The sequence below is a fragment of the Phasianus colchicus genome, chromosome 3 (assembly GCF_987193195.1).
Source record: "Phasianus colchicus chromosome 3, bPhaCol1.hap1.1, whole genome shotgun sequence".
In the NCBI taxonomy this organism is placed as follows: domain Eukaryota; kingdom Metazoa; phylum Chordata; class Aves; order Galliformes; family Phasianidae; genus Phasianus; species Phasianus colchicus.
Genome location: NC_143438.1, coordinates 94,401,654 through 94,423,856, shown reverse-complemented (window position 1 = coordinate 94,423,856; position 22,203 = coordinate 94,401,654). Strand labels below are relative to the sequence as shown.

General features: G+C 51.6%; 1 protein-coding gene across 2 annotated transcripts in view; it reads right to left on the bottom strand.

The window, feature by feature from the left end:
* The window catches only part of ARHGAP39 (Rho GTPase activating protein 39), an 84,018-nt gene that overhangs the window by 13,403 nt on the left and 48,412 nt on the right, over window positions 1-22,203 (bottom strand). For both annotated transcript variants that reach the window (XM_090138172.1, XM_090138173.1), the window contains exons 2-4: window positions 14,100-14,534; window positions 9,152-9,232; window positions 1,973-3,335 (exon numbers count right to left, since the gene is read on the bottom strand). In XM_090138172.1, the coding sequence (XP_089994298.1) occupies window positions 1,973-3,335; window positions 9,152-9,232; window positions 14,100-14,534 (1,879 nt within the window). The remainder of the gene's footprint in view (window positions 1-1,972; window positions 3,336-9,151; window positions 9,233-14,099; window positions 14,535-22,203) is intronic.

Here is a 22,203-nt window from a genome sequence, read left to right as displayed (position 1 = left end):
GTCATAGGATGGAGGAGGTCATAGGATGGAGAAGGTTATAGGGTGGAGGAGATCCTAAAATAGAGAAAGTCATAGGATGGATGAGGTCATCAGATGGAGGAAGTCATAGGAGAGAGGAGGTGATCACAGGATGGAAAAGAACATTGGATGAAGAAGCTTATAGGGTGGAGGAAGTCATAGGGTGGAGGAGGTCATAGGATGGAGGAGAGCATAGGATGGAAGAGGTCATTAGATAGAGAAGGTCATAAAATGGAGAAGGACATCGGGTGGAGAAGGTAATAAGATGGAAAAGGTCATAAAATGGAGAAGGTGACAGAATGGAAAAGGTCCGAGGATAGGGAGAGTGAAAGGTGAGAGAAAGTCACAGGATGAAGAATGACCTAAACATCAGGAACACCCCCAAAAACTGGGGACGTTCCCAAACACCATGGACACCCCCAAATGTTGGAGACAACTCCAAATACCAACGGTGTTCCCAAATGCTGGAAATGTTGGGGGACATACCCAACCACGAAGGATGTTTCCAAACAACCAGGGACACCCCCAAACACCAAGAACACCCCTAAAATTTGGGGACAACCCTAAATTCCAAGGGTGTTCCAAAGGCTGGAGATGCTCCCAAGCACTCAGGTTCTCCCCAACCATGAAGGACACCCCAAACACTGGGGGACATCCCCAACCACCAGGGACACTCCCACAGCCCAAGGACACCCCCAGACATCAAGGTCACCCCCAAAATACTTGGGGCCACCCCATCCACCAGAGACATGGCCAAAATGCAAGGACACCCCAACCACAAGGGACACCCTCAAAACCTAAGGACACCCCCAAACAATGGGGACACCTCCAACCACCAGGAGAACTCCAAACACTTGTGGACATCTCCAACCACCAGGGGCACCCCTAAAATCCAAGGACAACCCCAAACACAAGGTAAATTCCCAAACACTCATGGTCACCCCAAACACTTGTGGACATCCCCAACCACCAGGGACACCCCAAACTCTTGAGGACAGCCCCAAACACCAGGGGCACCCCAAACGCTTGGGGACATCCCAAAATCGAGGGACACCCCAAACACTTGTGGACATCCCCAACCATCAGGGACACCCCAAACTCTTGAGGACAGCCTCAAACAGCAGGGGCACCCCAAACGCTTGGGGACACCCCCAAAATCCAGGGACACCCCAAGCACTTATGGACATCCCCAACCACCAGGGACAACCCTAAAACCCAAGGACACCCCCAGATACCAGGAACATTCCCAAACACTCTGGGTCACCCCAACCACTTGGGGACACCCCTGAACCTCAAGGATACCCCCAGACATCAAGATCACCCCCAAATATCCACCAGAGATAGGCTCAAAACCCAAGAACACCCCCAAACAACTGGGACACCTCCAACCACCAGGAGAACCCCAAACACTTGTGGACATCTCCAACCACCAGGGACACCCCTAAAATCCAAGGACAACCCCAAACACAAGGTAAATTCCCAAACACTCATGGTCACCCCAAACACTTGTGGACATCCCCAACCACCAGGGACACCCCAAACTCTTGAGGACAGCCCCAAACACCAGGGGCACCCCAAACGCTTGGGGACATCCCAAAATCCAGGAATATCCCAAACACTCGTGGATATCCCCAACCATCAGGGACACCCCAAACTCTTCAGGACAGCCCCAAACACCAGAGACACCCCAAACTCTTGAGGACAGCCCCAAACACCAGGGGCACCCCAAACACTTGGGGACACCCCTAAAATCCAGGGACACCCCAAGCACTTATGGACATCCCCAACCACCAGGAACACCCCAAACACTTGTGGACATCCCCAACCACCAGAGACAACCCTAAAACCCAAGGACACCCCCAGACACCAGGGACATCCCCAAACACTCTGGGTCACCCCAAACACTCGGGGCCACCCCTGAACCCCCAGAAACCGGGACCACACCCCTCATTACCTGCGATGGATGCAGGTAGGGCTCGGGGGACGCCAGGTTGGTCTGCACGGAGACGCTCTTCTCCAGCAGGATCTGAGGGAAACCCAACTTCTCAAAGGTGTTCCTCTTCCAGTGCTTGCTGTCCTGCTGCGCCAGCGCCTCGTCCTCGCTGAACGCACGCACCACGGGGCCCGGCATGGGCAGCGGCAGAGCCCCGTCGCTCTCGTAGCCCGATCCGTCCTTTTGGGAATCCCAACTGCTGCGCTGCTTCATGTGGTAGTGGGCTTGCTGGGCTTCCCAAGCCAGGCGTGCTTGTGCCAGGAAGGGCTCAGCAAATCCCCTCGCCGCTTCCCCCTCTGCTTCCACCGCTTTGCTCTCCGCTCGGTTGAGTTGGGCGCGCGCGGATCCGCACCGCTCCTCGTCCGCCCCGTCCCGCTCCCCTTCCGCCGACGGAGTGTTGGGATCGTGGTGGGGCAGCGAAGGCTTTCGGCTCTTCCTCTTCCTGTTGGAGGGCGAGTAGCCGGTGGAGGACATGGTGTCCTGCTGGCTGGACCACGACATGGAGTCGTCGGGGCAGAAGTCGGCCGCCTCCATGCTGCTGTAGTCGCCCGATTTGAGGTCCGCGCGCTGCTCGCGGAGGAGGCAGGGGCTGTGCTGCAGCGAGTAGGAACCCCCAATGGGGTTGGGGGAGTATTTGTGGCGTGGCCCCGATTTCATCTTGGGGCTGGAGCCCGACTGCTCGACGTAGACCAGCTGTCGGACGTACTCCTTGCCCGCCGGGCTGTATTCCAGGCTCATGAAACGATCGGGGCACTTCTGCTTGGTGAGCACCAGCTGCTGGTAGGGCGAGTTGGAGCCTTGCTTGGGTGACTGGAGGAAGGGGTGAGGCTTCCGGATGGGCGATTTCTGGGGGGAAGCGGCTTTGTAGCCCCCGCCGGCCTCGTACTGCATGTCCACGGGGGGTTCGTCGTAGATGGGCGCTTGGTACTCCATGGGGGGCTCCTCGTAGAGCGGCGGCTCGTAGGCGTAGCGCGGCGATGAGGGCTGCGATTCGCTCGACGCTTTGCGGTGGTGTTGGCTCTGCAGCGGGGAGCAGAAGGAATCGCCCCGACCCAGCAGAGGCGAGCAGCTCCCAGCCAGCTCAGCCCTCTTCAGGTAGGGCGATGGTTTTCTCTCCGGGAAGAAGACGGAGTTGTCGGAGTCGGGGGCGAAGCTCTGCAGGTTGGGGGACTGCTGACCCCCCGAGGGACGGCGGGAGCGCGCGGATGGAGCGGCGTCGGGGCCGAAGCCGTTGCCCTGGTGCAGCAGGAAGCTGGGCTCACGGTCCGTCACCTTGATCAGCATCCGCTCCTTGGTGCCGGCGTTCCAGCGCAGCGAGGACGTCCTGCGGGTAAAAGGGTAGGAGGGGGTGAGGATGACCCCATAGGAGCCTTTGGGGGCATGGGGATTGGAGGGGTTGGGGTGTCTTCCTGGAGATCTCCAACCCTGCCAGTTGTGGGACAGCAGGAAGACCCAATCATGTCCAGTTTGTGATTGTGGGTGAGCTCAGCTGTCCAATGGGGACAAGCAATGGGGTGGGTGTTCATTTGGGGAAAGTTGGGTTGGATATGGGGGAAAATTTGTTCTGTGAAGGAGCAGCGATGCACTCCTGCGCAGGATCGTGAAGAGGTCACCACCCCTGGAGGGGCTCAAGAACCGCAGAGATGTGTCACGTGGGGCATGGTCAGCAGACGTGGTGGAGTAGGCTGGGGTTGGGTTTGGTGATCTTGGAGGTCTTCTCCAACCTTAACGATTCTCCCACTCAGCCCAGGTTGAACCCCTCCTCTGCATCCCAGCATCTCCTCCTCCCTCTCCCCAAAACCTCACCTCCACCACTCGCTGGGCTGTTGACCTCTTTGTCCCTCCCCATTCCCATCCCTTGGGTCATTACCGACCCAACAATTCCCATCAAAACACCACACAAAGGGCCAGAGGAGGCACTAAGCACGAAGATGCCTCCAAGAGGACCAAAGCTGCCCAAACTCGACAGCACGGAGCTCCTCAATGACCTCCACCCAAAGCACTGGGGCGTCTTCAGGCAGCACCAAATGCGCTGCAGAAACCCGAATCCCACATTCCGAGTGGAGGAATCGTTTCCCCTTGAACTGCAACCACAGCTACAAGATGACCAAGCGGGTGAATCCTGCAGCATTTTTAGGACCAGGTCCTCTGGATCGCAAAGATCCTTCCAGTTCCGTGCCTTGATCCCAATGCTCCTGCCAACTCCACGCTCTTCATCCCAATGATCAGCTTCTAACATGCTGAGAAACCATCGGGATTTGAGAAGAGGAGCGAGAAGAGCCTTATGGAAGGAGCATCGGGGGAAAGGGCTCCACGCAACATCCACTGTGGGTCCAGCACCTTTTTGGGTTGTACCACCATCGCCTCTGGGGTTGAAATCTCTACTAAAGGTGCAACTTGCAGCAGAAAAACTTGGGGGACAAAGTTGAGGGATGCTACGGGGTGCCACCAGGGTGATACAGCGGCTTGTGCCCAACACGTGCAGCTCTAAGGGCTCAGTTGGCCATGGGTTTCTTCTCCCCAAGGGTAGGGACCCCCATTTTTCCAATGTGACTGGAATTTCTCCAGTGTGACACCAACACTTCCAATGCAACCCCAGTTTCTCCAACACAACCCTGTTCCTTCCAATGCAACTCCGATTTCTCCAACAGAACACCAATTTTTTCATCATAACCCCAATTTCTCCAAATGAAGCCCGATGTCTCTACCACAACCCCAATTTCTTCAACAGAACCCTATTTTTTTTCCACTGTGACCCCAATTTATCTCATACAACCCCAACACTTCCAGCAAAACCCCAGTTTCTCTAATACAACCCCCATTTTTCCAACATGACAACCCCCATTTTTCCAACACAACACCATTTTTTCCATTGCAATCTCAATTTCTCCAACATAACTCCAACTTATTCAGCGTGACTCCGATTCTTCAAGTGACCCCAGTTTTTCCAATACAACCCCAGTTTCTCCAATGCAACCCCAATTTCTTGAATAAAACCCCAACTTTTCCAATGCAATCCCAATTTCTCTAACAAAACTCCATTTTTTTTCCAATGCAATTTCTCCAATTTTTCCAACACGAGTCCAATTTCTCCTATTCGATCCCAACTCTTTCAATGTGACCCCAATTTTTCCATCACCCCAACTTTTCCAACGTGATCCCCGTTTTTTCAACACGACCCCAACTGTTCCAACACATCCCCCATTTTTCCAACATCCCTCCCCACTGAACCCCCATACTCCCACCGCATCGCTCTGCCCTGCACTCTTCCTCACCTCCCTCCCCTATGGCTTCTCCCATCCCTTTAGGATTCCCATCCCGTGCCAAACCACCCTGAAACACTCCACCAAGAGAGAGGGACGTTGGATGCCCATCCCTGTGTGCCACCACCATGCCAAGCAGCCCAGGAACCCACCGGATTGTTGCAGGGTCCTGGCAACATGCCTGGCACCAGAAAAATCACCATAAAACCGTGTGCTTTGCTAATTGATACCGAAATCGATCCGTGGGGAGATGGGCTGAGATCCCCATTTTAAGGCTTCGCTGCACTTTGGTTGCAATTCTGCCGTTCCCAAGGATTTGTTAACGCAGAATTATTCTTATAAATATCCCAGAGCTGTAGGGTTTGGTTCAGGGGTCCTCTGGTGATCCTCTGCACTCAACATTGTTGCTCTCCACCTGAAATTTCGCTGATGATGTGACCAAAGGATGCGCAGAGGGACAGAATTCACCACATCAAAATCAAAACAGGACAACGTCAGCCGTGGGTGAAGCCCAAATCCCTTTTCTTGACCACGCTTTTGGTGTCAGAGCTGCAAAGATCCACAAAACACCAGATTTCTACACCAGGTATTTCTCTCTGGTTGGCTTCTTGTCTCCTCAAAAGGCTGCTCCCAGGCACTCCCTCCAATTAGCAGCAGCAGCAAACGAAGCAGAGAAAACCAAGACAAAGGGGGGATAAGCAAGAGGAGAGGGAGGTAACAAGCCTTCCTGTTTTCAATGAAAATCTTCTGTTTTTCAGGTGAAATAGCAGCAGCTTCTGAACATCCTGTTGAGAGGAGCGTTGTGTGGAGGATGGCTCTGCAGCCCAACCTGGCGTTGAGGACCAGAAATCCACCAGAAAAAAGGATTCTGTGGGCTCCAGGGAATGAGAAAACGCTGTGATGAGCTCACAGGGCTCCCTGAGGCTGCAGTCCCCACCAGATGGGTGACGAATCCCATCGCCGTCTGCAACCCAAATGCTACCAAAGGAAGAGAGGATTTATTTTCCACGGTTCCGTGGTTTCTTTTGTTGTTTTGTGGTTTTTGTTTTTTTTTTTTAATGAGAGCGAAGAGAGAAGAAGTGCGCTGTAAGACCAGCAGTGACATTTCCTCCAACAGCAGAGCAGCAGGAGGTTGGCTTCGTCTCGGTGAGCATGGCAACGAGTTCCTGCAGTGGTGATTTTCAGCCCCCTGAGGACTGCAGGAAGGCTGAGCCCTGGATCCCACAAGCCCAGGTTCTGAGTTTTGGGGTGAGCTTGGATCGCGTGGGATCACGTCCATCCAGGAGCTGTGTGAGACTGGAGCTTCTGGTGGTGACCACAGAGAGGAGCCTTGGGCCATGGAGCCAACCTAGACCCAGCTTGCCCCAGCTTGGGTGTGGTGGCTCAGTGTGGCCACCACATTGTGACACCTACGGCCACCAGATCCTGCCACTCATGGCCATCAAATTCTGTGATTAACGGCCAACAGATCCCAAGAACCAAAGCCACAAGATCCTATCACTCATGGTGACCAGATTCTGCCACTCATGGCCAGCAGATTCTGCCATTCATGGCCAGCAGATCCTGACATCAGCAGCCACCAGATCTTGCTATCCGTGGCCACCAGATTCTGCCACTGACAGCCACCACATCCTGCCACTCATGGCCATCAAATTCTGTGATTCAAGGCCACCAGATTCTGCCACCTGTGGTCACCAGATTCTGCCATTCACGGCCACCAGATCCTGATACCCATGGCCACCAGATCCTGCCATCCATGGCCACCAGATTCCAGAGGGCAGCAGAGATGAGGTTGGAGTCCTCGTCGTGGTGTCCTGGTCCCTCACCTCAGCCCCATGGTGCTACAAGGGTCCCAGAGCTGCTCCTTCCTGGGCACTGGTGGAAATGAAACCCATTCCTCATGTCCACATGAAGGCACTACAGCTTCCACACACATTTTGTCGACAGCTCAGAGGTGACTCCTGTGGAGCAGGAAATGTCAGGGACGAAGAGAAGGCCCCTATATGGACTTCTACAGAGGGCTCTACTAAGATCTCTACAGGGAGCACTGCAAAAATCTCTACACAGACCCAACCATAGGGACCTCTACAGAGACCTCTACAGAAGAGGTCCCTCTATAAAGACCTCAACAGTGACCTTAATGAGGATCTCTACAGAGACCTCTACAAGGACCTCTACAAATACCTCTGTAGGAACCTCTACAGGGACATCCACAGAGACCTCGATAGGGATCTCCACGAGGACTTCTCCAAAGAGCTTCACAGGAACCTCCATGGAGACCTCTATCGGGACCTTCAGGTTTAACAAAAGCAAGTGTAGAGTCTTGCATCTGGGGAGGAATAATTCCATGCACCGGTACAGGTTGGGGGATGACCTGCTGGAGAGGAGCTCTGCGGAGAGGGACCTGGGTGTCCTGGTGGACGACAGGTTGGCCATGAGCCAGCAGGGTGCCCTGGTGGCCAAAAAGGCCAGTGGCATTCTGGGGTGCGTTAAAAAGAGCGTGGCCAGCAGGTCGAGGGAGGTGATCCTCCCCCTCTACTCTGCCCTGGTAAGGCCTCATCTGGAGTACTGTGTCCAGTTCTGGGCTCCTGAGTACAAAAAAGACAGGGATCTCTTGGAAAGAGTCCAGCGGAGAGCCACAAAGATGGTGAAGGGCCTGGAGCATCTCCCCTATGAAGAAAGGCTGAGTGATCTGGGTCTGTGCAGCATTGAGAAAAGAAGACTGAGAGGGGACCTGATCCAGGTCTATAAATATCTAAGGTGTGGGGGGCAAAGTGGCGAGGCCAGACTCTTTTCAGCAGTGTGCGGAGACAGGACAAGGGGAAATGGCCAGAAGCTGGAGCATAGGAAGTTCCGCACCAATGTGCGCAAGAACTTCTTTACGGTGAGGTGATGGAGCACTGGAACAGGCTGCCCAGGGAGGTTGTGGGGTCTCCTTCTCTGGAGATATTCAAGACCTGCCTGGACACCTACCTGTGCGACCTGGTGTAGGGATCCTGCTTTGGCAGGGGGGTTGGACTCGATGATCTCTGGAGGTCCCTTCCAACCCCTACAGTTCTGTGATTCTGTGCCCTCTATGAGGACCTCTACAAAGACCTCCATGGGAACCTCTAAATGAATCTCCACAAGGACTTCTCCAAGGGACCAATACAGGGTCCTCCACAGAGACCTCTACAGAAGAGGTCCCTCTATAAAGACCTCTACAGGGACCTCTGTGAGGATCTCTACAGAGATCTCTATAAAGACCTCTACAGGAACCTCGATAAAGACGTCTATCGATAGCTCTACAGGGACCTCCATAGGGCCCTCTAACCACTCCCTCAGTGCCACATCTCCACAGCTCATCGAACACCTCCAGGGACAGCGACGCCATCACGTCCCTCCTCCAATGATGGCACTCCTCCCCCCCTTTTGGAGAAGAAATGAAGAGCAAATATTGGGAAACCATTGTATGAAATTCTGCAACAGCCGAGCCAAGCTGCTTGGATGTCGGCACCGTATCACCAAGCGGCTCCAACAGCCCCAAAAACGTACCCAGAGCAACCACAGCAACTGCATTTCCCCTACAACCTCAAAATGCTTCTGTTTTGGGTGAAAACAAGCCACAAAAGAGCAAATGGAACCCTGTGCTGTGGCCCCATCACTGCACAGCCCCCAGCTTCTGCTCTGTGGGGTTATGATTAGGAGCCGGAATGAGAATGGAGGGCTCCTGCTCCAAAGAACCAACAAAAAAAACCCCTGAGGTGTATTTAAGGGTGCGTGTAAAGCTGAGCAAAGTGCAGCAAGTGACGAGCAGGAGAACCCCCCCAAAAGCTGCCCCACACCTATGCAACCACACATTGGACCTGAACCCAAAGCAGAGGGAGATGCTGGCTACCTGTAGTGGAGGAGTTGGCCTTCCGTGTTGTAATCCCGATAAATGTCACATTCTTTCTCAAACACTCCGGAGGGCGACGAACTGCAACACAGTAATGGGGAACAGAGGGTTACTGGGGGTCCTCATCCACCTCCCCTTCGCTTTGGGGTCAGCGGAGCCCGTCCACAGGAAAGGGTGTGGGCTCTGAGCTCGGGGCCGGATCCCATCGCTGGCAGTCAGCCTGGAGACCTTCATTGGGTGTTTGGTAGAGGATGGGATGAGATGGGATGGAATGGGATAGGATTAGGATGGGATGGGATGGGATGAGATAGGATAGGGTAGGATAGGGTAGGATAGGATAGGATAGGATAGGATAGGATAGGATAGGATAGGATAGGATAGGATGGGATGGGATGGGATGGGATGGGATGGGATGGGATGGGATGGGATGGGATGGGATGGGATGGGAAAAAATTGGATAGATTAAATAGAATAGAATAGGATAGGATAGAATGGGATAAAATAGAATAACAGAATCAAAGAATCATAGAATTACTCAGGTTGGAAGGGACCTCAAGGATCATCAAGTCCAACCGCAGTCTAACCGTAGTACCCTAACTCTAACTGCTAAATCAGATAGGATGGGATGGGATAAAATGGAATGGAATGCAGTGGGACAGGATAGGACAGGACAGGACAGGACAGGACAGGACTGGAATGTGATAGGATTAGGACAGGATAAGATGGGACAGCATAGGATGGGATGGGAAAAAACTGGACAGAAGGAAATGGAATAGAAGAGGATAGGACAGGATGGGATGGAATGGGATGGGATGGGATAGGATACGATTGGATTGGAATGGGATAGGATTAGGAGAGGATAGGATGGAATAAGACAGGGTGGGATGGCATGGGAAAAATTTGGATAGAATGAAGTGGAGTAGAATAGGATGGGATGGGATGAAATTGAATAGAATGCAATGGAATAGGATTGGACTGGATTAGGATTAGGATTAGGATTAGGATTAGGATGGGATAGGATAGGATAGGATAGGATAGGATAGGATAGGATAGGATAGGATAGGATAGGATAGGATAGGATAGGATAGGATAGGATAGGATAGGATAGGATAGGATAGAACTGGAAAGGAATAGGATAGGATAGAATATAACAGGACAGTACAGGCTAGATTTAATTCAGTCAGAGGGGATCTACAAAGACCACTGAGTCCAACCATGTGACCAAGCCCTCCACAACTGTGGTCTCCACCTTCACATCCCACCCTGCCAATGCTCCATTCTCCCTTATTCATGAAGGAGGCCAGAGGGACCAGAACATCTCCCGGCTCTGTGCTGCCCTTGGGCATTTCCTTTGGGGGCCCTTTGTTGGGATTCTGCATCAACCCCACATTTCCCATCCCTTCTGTCCTGAGGGACGGCTCATGGCCACTTGGTGTCCCTTTTTTTTTGGACAAAACCTGGTGTGCTCTTAGCTTTCGATTCTTCACACCAGCCACACACAGAAAAAAGGGTCACAGTCATCCAACAGCGTTGGTCCCACTCCCTCTGGACACCCATAATGGCTCCAATGGGTGAAGCAATGCAGGTCATACCATTAAACCTTTTTTTTTTTTTTTTGGCATATTTTCATCTGCCATGCTGCAGTTAGCTCCAAAACCACTCCTACTCATCGCCACCCTTTGCTCAGGGAGCACAGGAACGGACTTTTTGCCTTATGGCCTCCACACCTCCAGGTGAGTTCTGCGATTGTGAAATCAAAGAACATCTCAAGTTGGAAGGGACCCACGAAGATCACCGGATCCAACTCCTGAAGAGCAGGAAAATTTCAACCCTTGGAAGGAAGAGGTGGGAAGTGAAGTGGAGAAAAGGGAAAACCCTCAGAGCAAAGCCAAACGTATCTTCTGGATACCTGCAACATCAAATGGTCTTCTGGATACCCTACAGCATCCCATCACCTTTTGGGTACCTGCAATATTCCATGGTGTTTTGGGTACCTACAACATCCGATTGTCTTTGGGGTACCTACAATATCCCACGGAGTTTTGGGTACCTACAATATCCCATGGTCTTTTTGGTGTCTACAAAATCCGATAGTCTTCGGGGTACCTACAAAATCCAACTGTCTTTGGGGTACCTACAATGTCTCATGATCTTCTGGGTACCTAAAAAATCTGATGGTCTTTTGGGTGCCTACAATATCGCATGGTCCTTTGGATACCTACAATATCTGACTGTCTTTGGGTCACCTACAGTATCCCATGGTCTTCTGGGTTCCTACAATATCCGATTATCTTTGGAGTATCTATAATATCCTATGGTCTTTTCGGTGTCTACAAAATCCAGCTGTCTTTGGGGTACCTACAATATCCCATGGTGGTTTGGGTGCCTACAATTGCAGCAGTCAACTCTTCCTATCAAAGCAGAAGCTCACGGACATCAGACGGTGAAGTTTTGTTTTGTTTGAGATCAACGGGAGAGGTTTTTGTAGAGCCACATTTGGCTCCGGGTGTCGCAGTCGTCGTGTTTGAAGCACACTGATCAGCTCTGGTGTGACTGGGAGGAGATCCCCACGGATGGAAAAACCTACAACCACTCTGAGTGCAGAACCTGGGGAACCCAGAAAAAATGGCTCAGGTTGGAGGAACGTCTGAGTTACCAAATAAAACTCCAGAGCACAGGAACATCCCGAAATTGAGCCCTAAGGAGGCATAAAAGAATGGGGAAAAGTCAAATTTAAATGCTTCCAGGTGAGCAAAGCCTCTGGCTCAGATTCCTCCCCAGATCCACAATTTTTGCCCAGATGCAGTTGAAGGAATCACTGTTGGATGAGCGGGATCTGGTATGAGAGTAATTAAGCTGCAAAGTGATTACAAAATCAAAGGACTTTGGAGCCACAAGAGTGGCCGAGTGACGGAAAAAGGCAGAAAAGACATTTTTTGGTGGTTTTGTGCTGGAGGGGGGCTCAAGAAGCAGCACTGCTGGGGGGAGGGGCACATCTTGGGGAGATGCACATCAGAAGGAACACATCTGGAGGGAGATGCACATCTGGGAGAGGTGTACAACTGAAGGAACACACCTGGGGGGAGGAGCACATCTGAAGGAATGCACATCTGGGGAGCAGAGCGTGTGGGGAGATGCACATCTGAAGGAACACATCTGGGGGGGGGGGCAACACATCTGGAGGTGCCTCTCATCCCTCCCCACCCACAGCATCTGCAGCACAGAATCCCATGAGGGAAACGTCACTGGTTTAAAAACCCACAAGGCAGAGCCACAGGCAGCTCTGCATACAGCATCAACTCAGAATAATAATTAAAAAAACAGCACCACATCTAGTCTTTCCATTTTTTTCCTTTTTTCCCCCTCCCTGAAACAGGAGGTGCCACCATTCCCCACCGGCTCTGCTCTTATTTACAAACCCGGGGAAAGTGGTGCGACCGAAATAGCACAGCTCAGTGGCCAGGCCAGGAATAGAACTGAAATCCCTGCCCTAATCCTCCGCCCTGAGCACCATACGCTTAATTACAGCTCCTAATAAAGGGGAGAAGATGGTTTTCTTAGTGGTTATGTAAGCGGTGCTCCGGGTCTGACGCTCTCCGTACGCAGTTTGTTGCGTTCAGCAAATATCTGCCAGATCCCCAATAATTCAAGGAAATAACGTGAAAAAAAAAGAAATATGATGTGGACAGAGCGCTCTGCCCCTCGTGTCACCTTCCCCCATTTCAGGTTAGAAATGCCAGATCTGAGGATTCTTCCATAAAATATTAGAGGTGGGTAAATCTTGGGGTAATTTCAGCTGTCCTCGTGCAAAGGCACCCAATGGTGGCCAAAGGCACCTCCTCTACCAGAGCCCACAGCAAAATGGTTGAGGTCATGAGTTTCTTGCAGAAAGGTCACCAGAATCATAAGCAGTACCCCAGAATTCCTGCTGGGAAGAGCTCTGTGTTTGATGAGCACCAAGATAAACTTGCTATTGAAGTCCCAAAGATCAGCTCCAAGCAGCAGCAGGGCAAGGTGAGCACATGATTATGGTGTTGGGTCAAAACCAACAGAACCACCCTTAGAGCCCCAACACAATCATCTCTAGAACCCCAACATCCATCCATAATCCAACATAATCACACTTAGAACCCTAATATCCATCCAAAATCCAACATAATTACACTTAGAATCCCCAAACCCATCCAACAACCCAACACAACCACCCCTAGAACCCCAACATCAGTCCATAATCTAACATAATCACATTCAGAACCCTAATATCCATCCAAAATCCAACATAATCACACTTAGAACCCCAACACCCATCCAACAACCCAACACAACCATCACTTCAACACCAACCTCCACCTAAAACCCAACACAACCACGCCTACAACCCCAACATCCATCCATAACCCCACACAACCATCCCTAGAATCCCAAAATCAATCCACAACCTAACCCTAGAAACCCAGCACCCATCCATAACCCAACACAACACCCCTAGAACCCAAACATCCATCCGTAATCCAACACAACTATCCCTACAATCCCAGCACCCATCCATAACCCAACACAATCACTCCTAGAACCTCAAAATTCATCCACAACCCAACACAATCACTCCTAGAACCTCAAAATCCATCCATAACCCAACACAACTCCTAAAACCTCAACATCCACCCATAACCCAACACAACCATCCCCAGAACCCCAACACCAATCCACAACCCAACCCTAGAATCCCAACATCTACCTGGAACCCAACACAACCACTCCTAGAACCCCAGAACCCATTAACAGAAACCACCCCAAAACCCCCAACATCCATCCATAGCAACCACCCCAAAACCCCAACATCCACCCATAGCAACCACCCCAAAACCCCTCCACACTGCAGAACTTTGCTTTCCTGCAGCACAGGTCACCAACACCCAACCTCACACCGCACCGCCCCAGCTCTCACCTTTCCGTTTCTTCCTTCACTGCAGCATACGGGGCCGATTGCCGGCTCGACCTCGTCGTCTCGACCGCTTTCTCGTTGCCTTCCAACTCCTGCTCCAGGGAGGAGCTGGTGCTGCCCTCCCTGCTGACATTGCTGCTCCGGCCGGGGCTGTTTTCGGTAGACGCTCGAGGAGATTCCGTGTTCTGCTTCAAGGTCTGCAGTTTGGCCAAAGGGATGATGTCGCAGTTCTGCGGGCGGTGCCAGACCGTGCGCTGCGTGGTGGCATTGTAGTAGTAGAAGCGGGAGGTGTTGGGGTCAAAGAGCTCCCACCACTGGTTCTCATTGGTGCGCTTGATGCGCACGCCGGCCGGCGGGTCCCACACGCACTCCCCCGTGATCAGGTTGGCGTACATGCGCTCCCGGGTCCGAGGTTCGATGATTTCCACCCATTCCAGCCTGAAGGGGAAAAGGGATGGAAGGAGGAAGGGGTGAGTGTGACCAAGAGAGCAGCATTCTCGGGGCCACCGCACCTCTGTGTCACAGAACTGCAGGATCGTAGGGGATGGATGGGACCTCACCCAAAGCAGGCTGCACAGGAACCAGGGTTGAGCATCTCCAGAGAAGGAGACTCCCCCAGCTCTGGGCAACCTATGCCAGTGCTCTGGCATCCTCACGCCACAGTTGTTCAGATGGAACTTACTGGGTTCCAGTTTGTTCCATGGTACGTTCCACCTCTGTGCCACATCCCACCTCCACAGTGCATCCCACCTCCAGTGCACATCCCAGCTCCGTAGGATATGGAGACAGGGTAGATTACAGCAGGACGAGGGGAAATGGTTTTAAGTTGACGGAGGGGAGATTTAGGTTGGACGTCAGGGGGAAATTCTTCACAGAGAAAGTGGTGAGGTGCTGGAACAGCTGCCCACAGAGGTTGTGGATGCCCCATCCCTGGAAATGTTCAAGGCCAGGTTGGATGGGGCCCTGGGCAGCCTGGTCTAGCATTAAATGAGGAGGCTGGTGGTCCTGCATGTGGCAGGCGGGTTGGAGATTCATGATCCTTCAGGTCCCTTCCAACCCTGGCCATTCTGTGATTCTGAGATACTCCATCTCCAGCGCAAATCCCAGCTCTGGTCCATATTTCACCTCAGACATTCCACCTCCATAGGACATCCCACCTCTACAGGACATCCCATCTTCATAGGACATCCATCTCCATTGAACGTCCCACTTCCACAAGGATCTCCATAGGACACCCCATTTCCATAGGACATCCCACTTCCCTAAGACATCCCATCTCCATAGGCCATTCTATCTCTGTCCCATGTCACCCCAACACACCCCTGAGCCGCATCAGTGCCCAAACCAGAGCCACTCACCACCCCAACCCTGCACCTCTACCAAATGAGGAGTTCTTTCTGAGGGTTTTGGGGCTCTTTGCACAAAAATGGAACAAAACAACCCATGGCTTGAGACTCCTTGCCCTTCCTCCTGCCATCAGCTGAAGGCAGAAATTCAGAAGAGGATTTAATTAACACGTGATCTTGCAGACAATGGGAGTTCACCAACTGCAGATGCCCAGAAGTGCCCAACTAAAACCAGAATCCAACTACACCCAGAAGCATACAACTACACCCAAAATAACCCAACTACACCCAGAAGCATCCAAGTACCCTCCAAAAGCATCAAACCACACCAAGTGTCCAACTACAACCAGAAGCCTCAAGCTACAACCAGAAAAGTCCAACAACCACAACCAGAAGCATTCAACTACGTGATTAAGAGTACAGCTACACCTAGGAGAGCCTGACTTCACCCAGAAGTACTCAACTTCATCTGGAAGTACTCAACTATACCCAGAATCATCTAACTACAGCCAGAAGAGTCAACTCCATGTGGACACTGGGCCTTCAGGTCAACAGAAACAAGAAACTCAACACAGAATCACAGAATCACCAAGGTTGGAAAAGACCTACAAGATCATCCAGTCCAACCATCCACCAATCACCAATAGCTCTCAGGAAACCACATCCCTCAACACAACATCCAAATGTTTCCTGGACACCTCCCTGTGCAGCCCATTCCAGTGCCTAACCACTCTTTCAGAAAAGTAGGATTTCCTAACATCCAGCCTCAATCTCCCCTGCTGCAGCTTGAAGCCATTCCCTCTAGTTACACGAGAGAAGAGGCCGACCCCCAGCTCACTACGACCTCCCTTCAGGTAGTTACAGAGAGCAATAAGGTCTCCCCTGAGCCTCCTCTTCTCCAGACTGAACAATCCCAGCTCCTTCAGTCGCTCCATGTAAGACCTGTGCTCCAGACCCCTTCACCAGTTTTGTTGCCCTTCTTTGAACACGCTCCAGGGCCTCAATGTCTTTCTTGCAGTGAGGGGCCCAAAACTGAACAGAGCACTCGAGGTGCAGCCTCACCTGAGCTGAGTACAGGGGGACAATCACTTCCCTGTTCCTGCTGGCAACACCATTCCTGATGTAAGCCAGGATGCCACTGGCCTTCTTGGCCACCCAGGCACACTGCTGGCTCATGTTCAGCCAAGCATCAATCAACACCCCCAGGTCCATTTTCCTACAGTCTTCCAGCCACTCCGCCCCAAGCCTGTAGCGTTGCCTGGGGTTGTGGTGGCCAAAGTGCAGGACTTGGCCTTGTTGAACCTCATCCCATTGGCTTCAGCCCAGCTCTCCAGCCTGTCTTGATCCCTCTGTAGGGCCTCGCTACCCCCAGGCAGATCGACACTTCCAGCCAACTTGGTGTCATCCGCAAACTTACTGAGGGTGCACTCAATGCCCTCATCCAGGTCATCAATAAAGATATTGGGGAACACCACTCGTGACCGGTCGCCAGCTGGATTTATCTCCACTGACCACCACTCTCTGGGCCCAGCCTTCCAGCCAGTTCCTTACCCAGCCAAGAGTGCACCTGTCCAAGCCACAGGCTGCCAGCTTCTGCAGGAGAATACTGTGTTAAAGGCCTTGCTGAAGTCTAGGCAGACCACATCAACAGCCTTTCCCTTGTCTACCAGGCGGGTCACTGGATCGTAGAAGGAGATGAGGTTGGTCAAGCAGGACCTGCCCTTCGTGAACCCATGTTGGCTACGCCTGATCTCCTGGCTGTCCCACACGTGCCGTGTGATCTCCCTCAAGACAATCTGCTCCATAAACACACAACACAAATCCTTTGGTTCTGGAGACCTGACCCACATCTGTCTCAGAAGGGTAGAATGACGCACCCCCAGTGTGCCACGGCACTCTGCTTAACGAGCAAGAATCATTAAGGCTGGAAAAGACCTCAAGACCACCAAGTCCAACCCCAGCCTATCTCCATTGTTTCCCTAAAAAGAACCACAGAATCATTAGGGCTGGAAAAGACCTCAAGACCACCAAGTCCAACTCCAACCCATCCCCATCGTATCCCTAGAAAGAATCATTGAATCATTAGGGCTGGAGAAGACCTCCAAGATCCCCAACCCATCCCCAAGTGTGTCCCTAAATAGAATCACAACCATTAGCACTGGAGAAGACCTCAAGAACATCAAGTACAACCCCAACCCATCCCTACCACGACCCTAAAACAGAACCACAGAACCAGTAAGGTTGGAAGAGACCTCCAAGTCCAGCCTCAACCCCATCCCATCGCCATGCCCACTGACCGTGACCCCCATACCCAGCTCTCACCTCTCAGTTCTGCAGAGGAGATCACTCCCACCTCATTTCCACCCTTAAAACTCAACAGTAATCACAACAACAACCCATCCCACCTTCATTTGATTCCCCAAGCAGCATTCTTTTTTCATTTCTGTTAACTCAAAAATGGTTTTGCTCAGAATTTCGTTCAAAAACAGTTTCGCTCAATAATTATTTCACTGAAAATTTATTTTTACTGAAAAATTAACCCAAAAAGTATAACTTTTTTTTTTTGTTGTTGTTAACATGGCAATGGGAGATGGAAAAAAATATTAGTTTTGGGCACATTGAGCACATTGGTATGGCAGAAAAAGCTCTGGATGGGATGGGGTTACTCAACTTCTGGGGCAGCAGCAGCCCCCAAACAGCAGAAAACCTCAATCCCTGCATCCAGCGATGGTCCCTGGGAAAACTCCATCAGTGATGGCCACAGAATAACCCCAATTCCTGCCCTCCTGATATGGTTCTAAGTCTGAATCAGAGCACCACAGAGGCTACACCTGGATTTTTGGGTAGAAATCCCAGTTTATAGGTGTGAGATACGGCACGGTCCGAAGCTGTGAGTGTCCCGTGTGCCCCATTCCAAAGGCTGTGCAGCACCAAATGCGGGATGCAGCCATGCAGAGAGGGCTGCAGAGGGCTCCCTCTGTTCAGAGGACGCTCTGAATCACTGCATTCCCTAAATCCCTCACCCCCTCCCACCACTGTGGGGTGAAAACAGGAGAACTCCGTGGGGAGAAAGGTTTGAGGGCAAAATAGCTCCAAGTTGGGCTCTTCCAGCGAGGTCTGCTGTTCCACTTACTGAGCCACTGGCTCTCCCATTTTTAGTGACACTGTTTTCCCATCCAGAGAGAAGTTAGTTACCATTTATAAGGATGTTCCCCTCCCTTTCCTAGGGGCACTGCTCTCCCATTCACAGAGACGTTGACTCCCCCATTTATAGGGACGTTGCTCTCATGTTTATAGAGACCTGGACTCTCCCATTTGTAGGGGCACTGCTCTACCATTCCTAAGGAAGAAGCTCTCTCATTTATAGGGCCGTTGGCTCTCCCATTTATAGTGATGTTCTCCTCCCATTTACACGGGCACTGCTCTCCCACTCAGCTCAGCCCTCTGAACATAAGCAGCAAAACCCAAAACTTGGGTTGCACTCCACCAGTTCCTTGAGTGCTCAGACTGCCCTCTGCCCCTCCTGCTCCAAACCCTCCTCTTTTTCTAGAGCTATTTCCAGTTGACGTAGGCAGAAAAGCCAACAAGGAACTACGGGAAATAAAACCAGAAAGCAAAGTCCCAGATATTAAATGTTAAGTTAAGGAAGGATGAAAAGCAAAGAGCTGAAATGAGTCGTTAAGGACGTGAGTGGGGCCAACGCTGCTGTAGGATCATGGAAGCATCCAGGTTGGAAACACCATTGTGATGCTCACAGGTTTGTGTGACGCTCACCAAACTCAACCACCACCCGACCTATGGTCTCCCATCACCAAACCACATCCGTCGTTGCCATAAAAACCCCAGATGGAACGTTTCACACATTGGTTCCGAGGGAAATTTCGTGTTCCTGCTGAGCCCCGAACCCAACTGCTCGCCTACGGATTTTGAGGACAATCTGTACAAAGAGAAGCATTCCCTGAGCTACAGGCGCTGATCCCACGACTCCTCCATCTCCACACAGCTGCTGGTAAGTTCCTGCCCTGGAAGACATTTCTGAGGCCATAAATACAGCGATCGGACAGAAGCCAGGGATGAGATGGAGCTGTTGCCCCCAGGCTTGCCGGGCTGACTCTGCATCTCCCTCCGGGCTCCCTTTCTGGTAATAAATGGAACAAAAAGATGTTTCAGGGAGAAACAGAGCTTCAGTTCCACCCACGGATGTGCTTGGGGAGAGAAGTGCTGCAAGACGGAGCCTATAAATAACTCTGAGTTGCACCACAACTGTGCTCAGAAATAAGAATCTCATCGTTCCTCTCGGGCCAGGGCAGCGCGCAGCCCTGGTGACTGGTCAGTGATGGGATGGGGTAGGTTAGGAGGATGGTTGGACTCTGGGGTCCCCATGGTCTTTTCCAACGTAGGTCACCCCATGGTTCCATCATTCATTCCATCTTCCACCCTTGAGCACCACATGGTGCCACCATTCTAACATTTTCTCCAGCTCACGTCACCCCATGGTTCCATGACTCTAAAAGGATCTTTACCTCATGGTTCCATCATCCTAACAGGGTTTTTTCCAACCTCAAGCACCAAGTGGTAACAGCATTCTAACAGGGTCTTCTCCAACCCAGATCATCCCATGGTTACACCATTTCCAACCCAGATCACCCCACGATTCCCTCATTCTAACAGGGTCTTCTCAAACCCAGATCACTCCATGGTTCCATGATTCCAAGAAGATCTTTTACAACCTACAGCATTCCACGGTTCCATCACTCTAAGAAGGTTTTCACCTCATGGTTCCACCATTCTACAGGTATTTTTTTCCGAGCCACACCACCCTATGCTTCCACCATTCTAAGAGGGTCTTTTCCACCCCAGATCACTCCGTGGTTCCATGATCTACGAGGGTCTTCTCCAACCCAGATCACACCACGATTCCGTGATTCCAGGATGGTCTTCTTCAACCTAGAGCACCTTATGGTTCCGTGATTCTAAGAGGATCTTAACCCCATGGTTCCGTCATTCTAAGAGAATCTTTTCCAACCTCGATCACCCCATGGTTCCATGATCTAAGAGGGACTTTATCCCACGGTTCCACCATTCTAAGAAGCTTTTCTCCAACTCAGATCAGCCCATGGTTCCATGACTCCAAAAGGGTCTTTTCCAACCCAGGTCACTCTCTGCCTCTAACAATTTTGAGGGTCCTTTTTTCCCCACCTGGGGCTGCTTGAAGGCATCTCAAGCCCCTTCCCAAGCAGCTCGCAGCACCCCAGCCATCCCCTTTCCTCCTCAAAGCCCAACGACAGCTCCAGCACTCACACAAAAACCCAAAAACTCATTTGAAGGGAACAGGCAGCCGTGAAAGCAAAGCAGGACAGCGTGGATTTGCAACGTGGAGGTGATTTGCAATCTAAATGGCACACCCACCCCGAGCAATTCCGGGTCCTTGTGGAACTGGGACAGTGCCATGGCTGTGGGCGCTTCACTCCGTGCACGGTGCTGGGGGCAGCCCAGTGTGCAGTGGGGTTTTGCATAGGGCTGAGCCTCCCGGCTCTCTGCCAGCTCCTTCTCCTCCTGGCGAGCTGAAGGAATAGATATCAGGATAACCTGGAATGCTGCTTTTAAATATTAATCTTACCATCGCTATGGGAACAGCAGAGAGTTTGCATAAGCCTTCACCTCTTGACAAAGGACTGCCCCAGCAACAAAAGGGCCGGGACAAATGAAATTAGGCTTCCTGAGCCATGGGGAGGATCTGAGGAAGAGTTTAGGGAATGCACGAAGAGCAGAGCTAAGCGCCAACGTTGCTGTTAACACTGCTCTGTGCACCAGCACGGTGATGGGATCTCCTTCCATAGAAAAAAAACAGGGACCAAACATGCCACCTCGTCCCCATCACGCAGCGCTGGGACATTCTCCAATGCTCAATCCTCCAACTCTGAATCACCTTGGGGCATCCATAAGCAACCACAGTTCCCTCCTTCCATCGGGATTCAAAGCCCCCAAGATGGGAACCAAATCCCCTGAGATGTGGAATGAGACCCAACACTGGGTTGACAGCAAAATCCCACCTCGCCCATCCAGCAGAAGAGATGGAACCTCCTCAACGTCAGCCTCCATGCATCTCTTCTGCGCTGTACGCAGATACCAAATGCACGGGTAGGAAGATGGAGCAGGTACTCTGCATTTCTCCTTTCTCAGTTCCCATAGAAACTGAACTAACATGGAGATGCTGAAGGAAAATTGAAGCTTCCATAAAGGAATCTACCAGGAATCGGTCGGTGCGTGTTGGGCATGGGCTGGTGGATAAACAGGGGGAAAAGAAAGCAATCAGAAATAAAGCCATGGGAGGAAGACTGAGTTCCAACAGGGGGTGTTCTCACACTGAAGTCTTTGTTGGGGACAAAAGAGAATTAACAAGCTGTGTTAAACAGAGATGTCAGGGTAAAAATAAAGCTTGAAGACTGTGAAATGAGCAGCACTGAGATGGTTTCCAGCACTGCTGGAGCCCAATAGGATCCTGGAGGAATCCACCATGGTCATGGGTCCCCTTCGCTCACCAAGGGTCAGGAATGGCCAAAAAAGTAACACAGAGGACTCAGGAATGGCCAGACAGGGACAAAAAGTGATAAACAAGACCTGAGAATGGCAAAGAAGGGAACGAAGAGGACACAGCAAACATCACAGCCCAGTTCCATGGAATCACAGACTGGGATTGGGTTGGAAGGGACTTTAACAATCATCCAGCATCAGTGCCAGCAGGGCACCGCAGCAGCCTG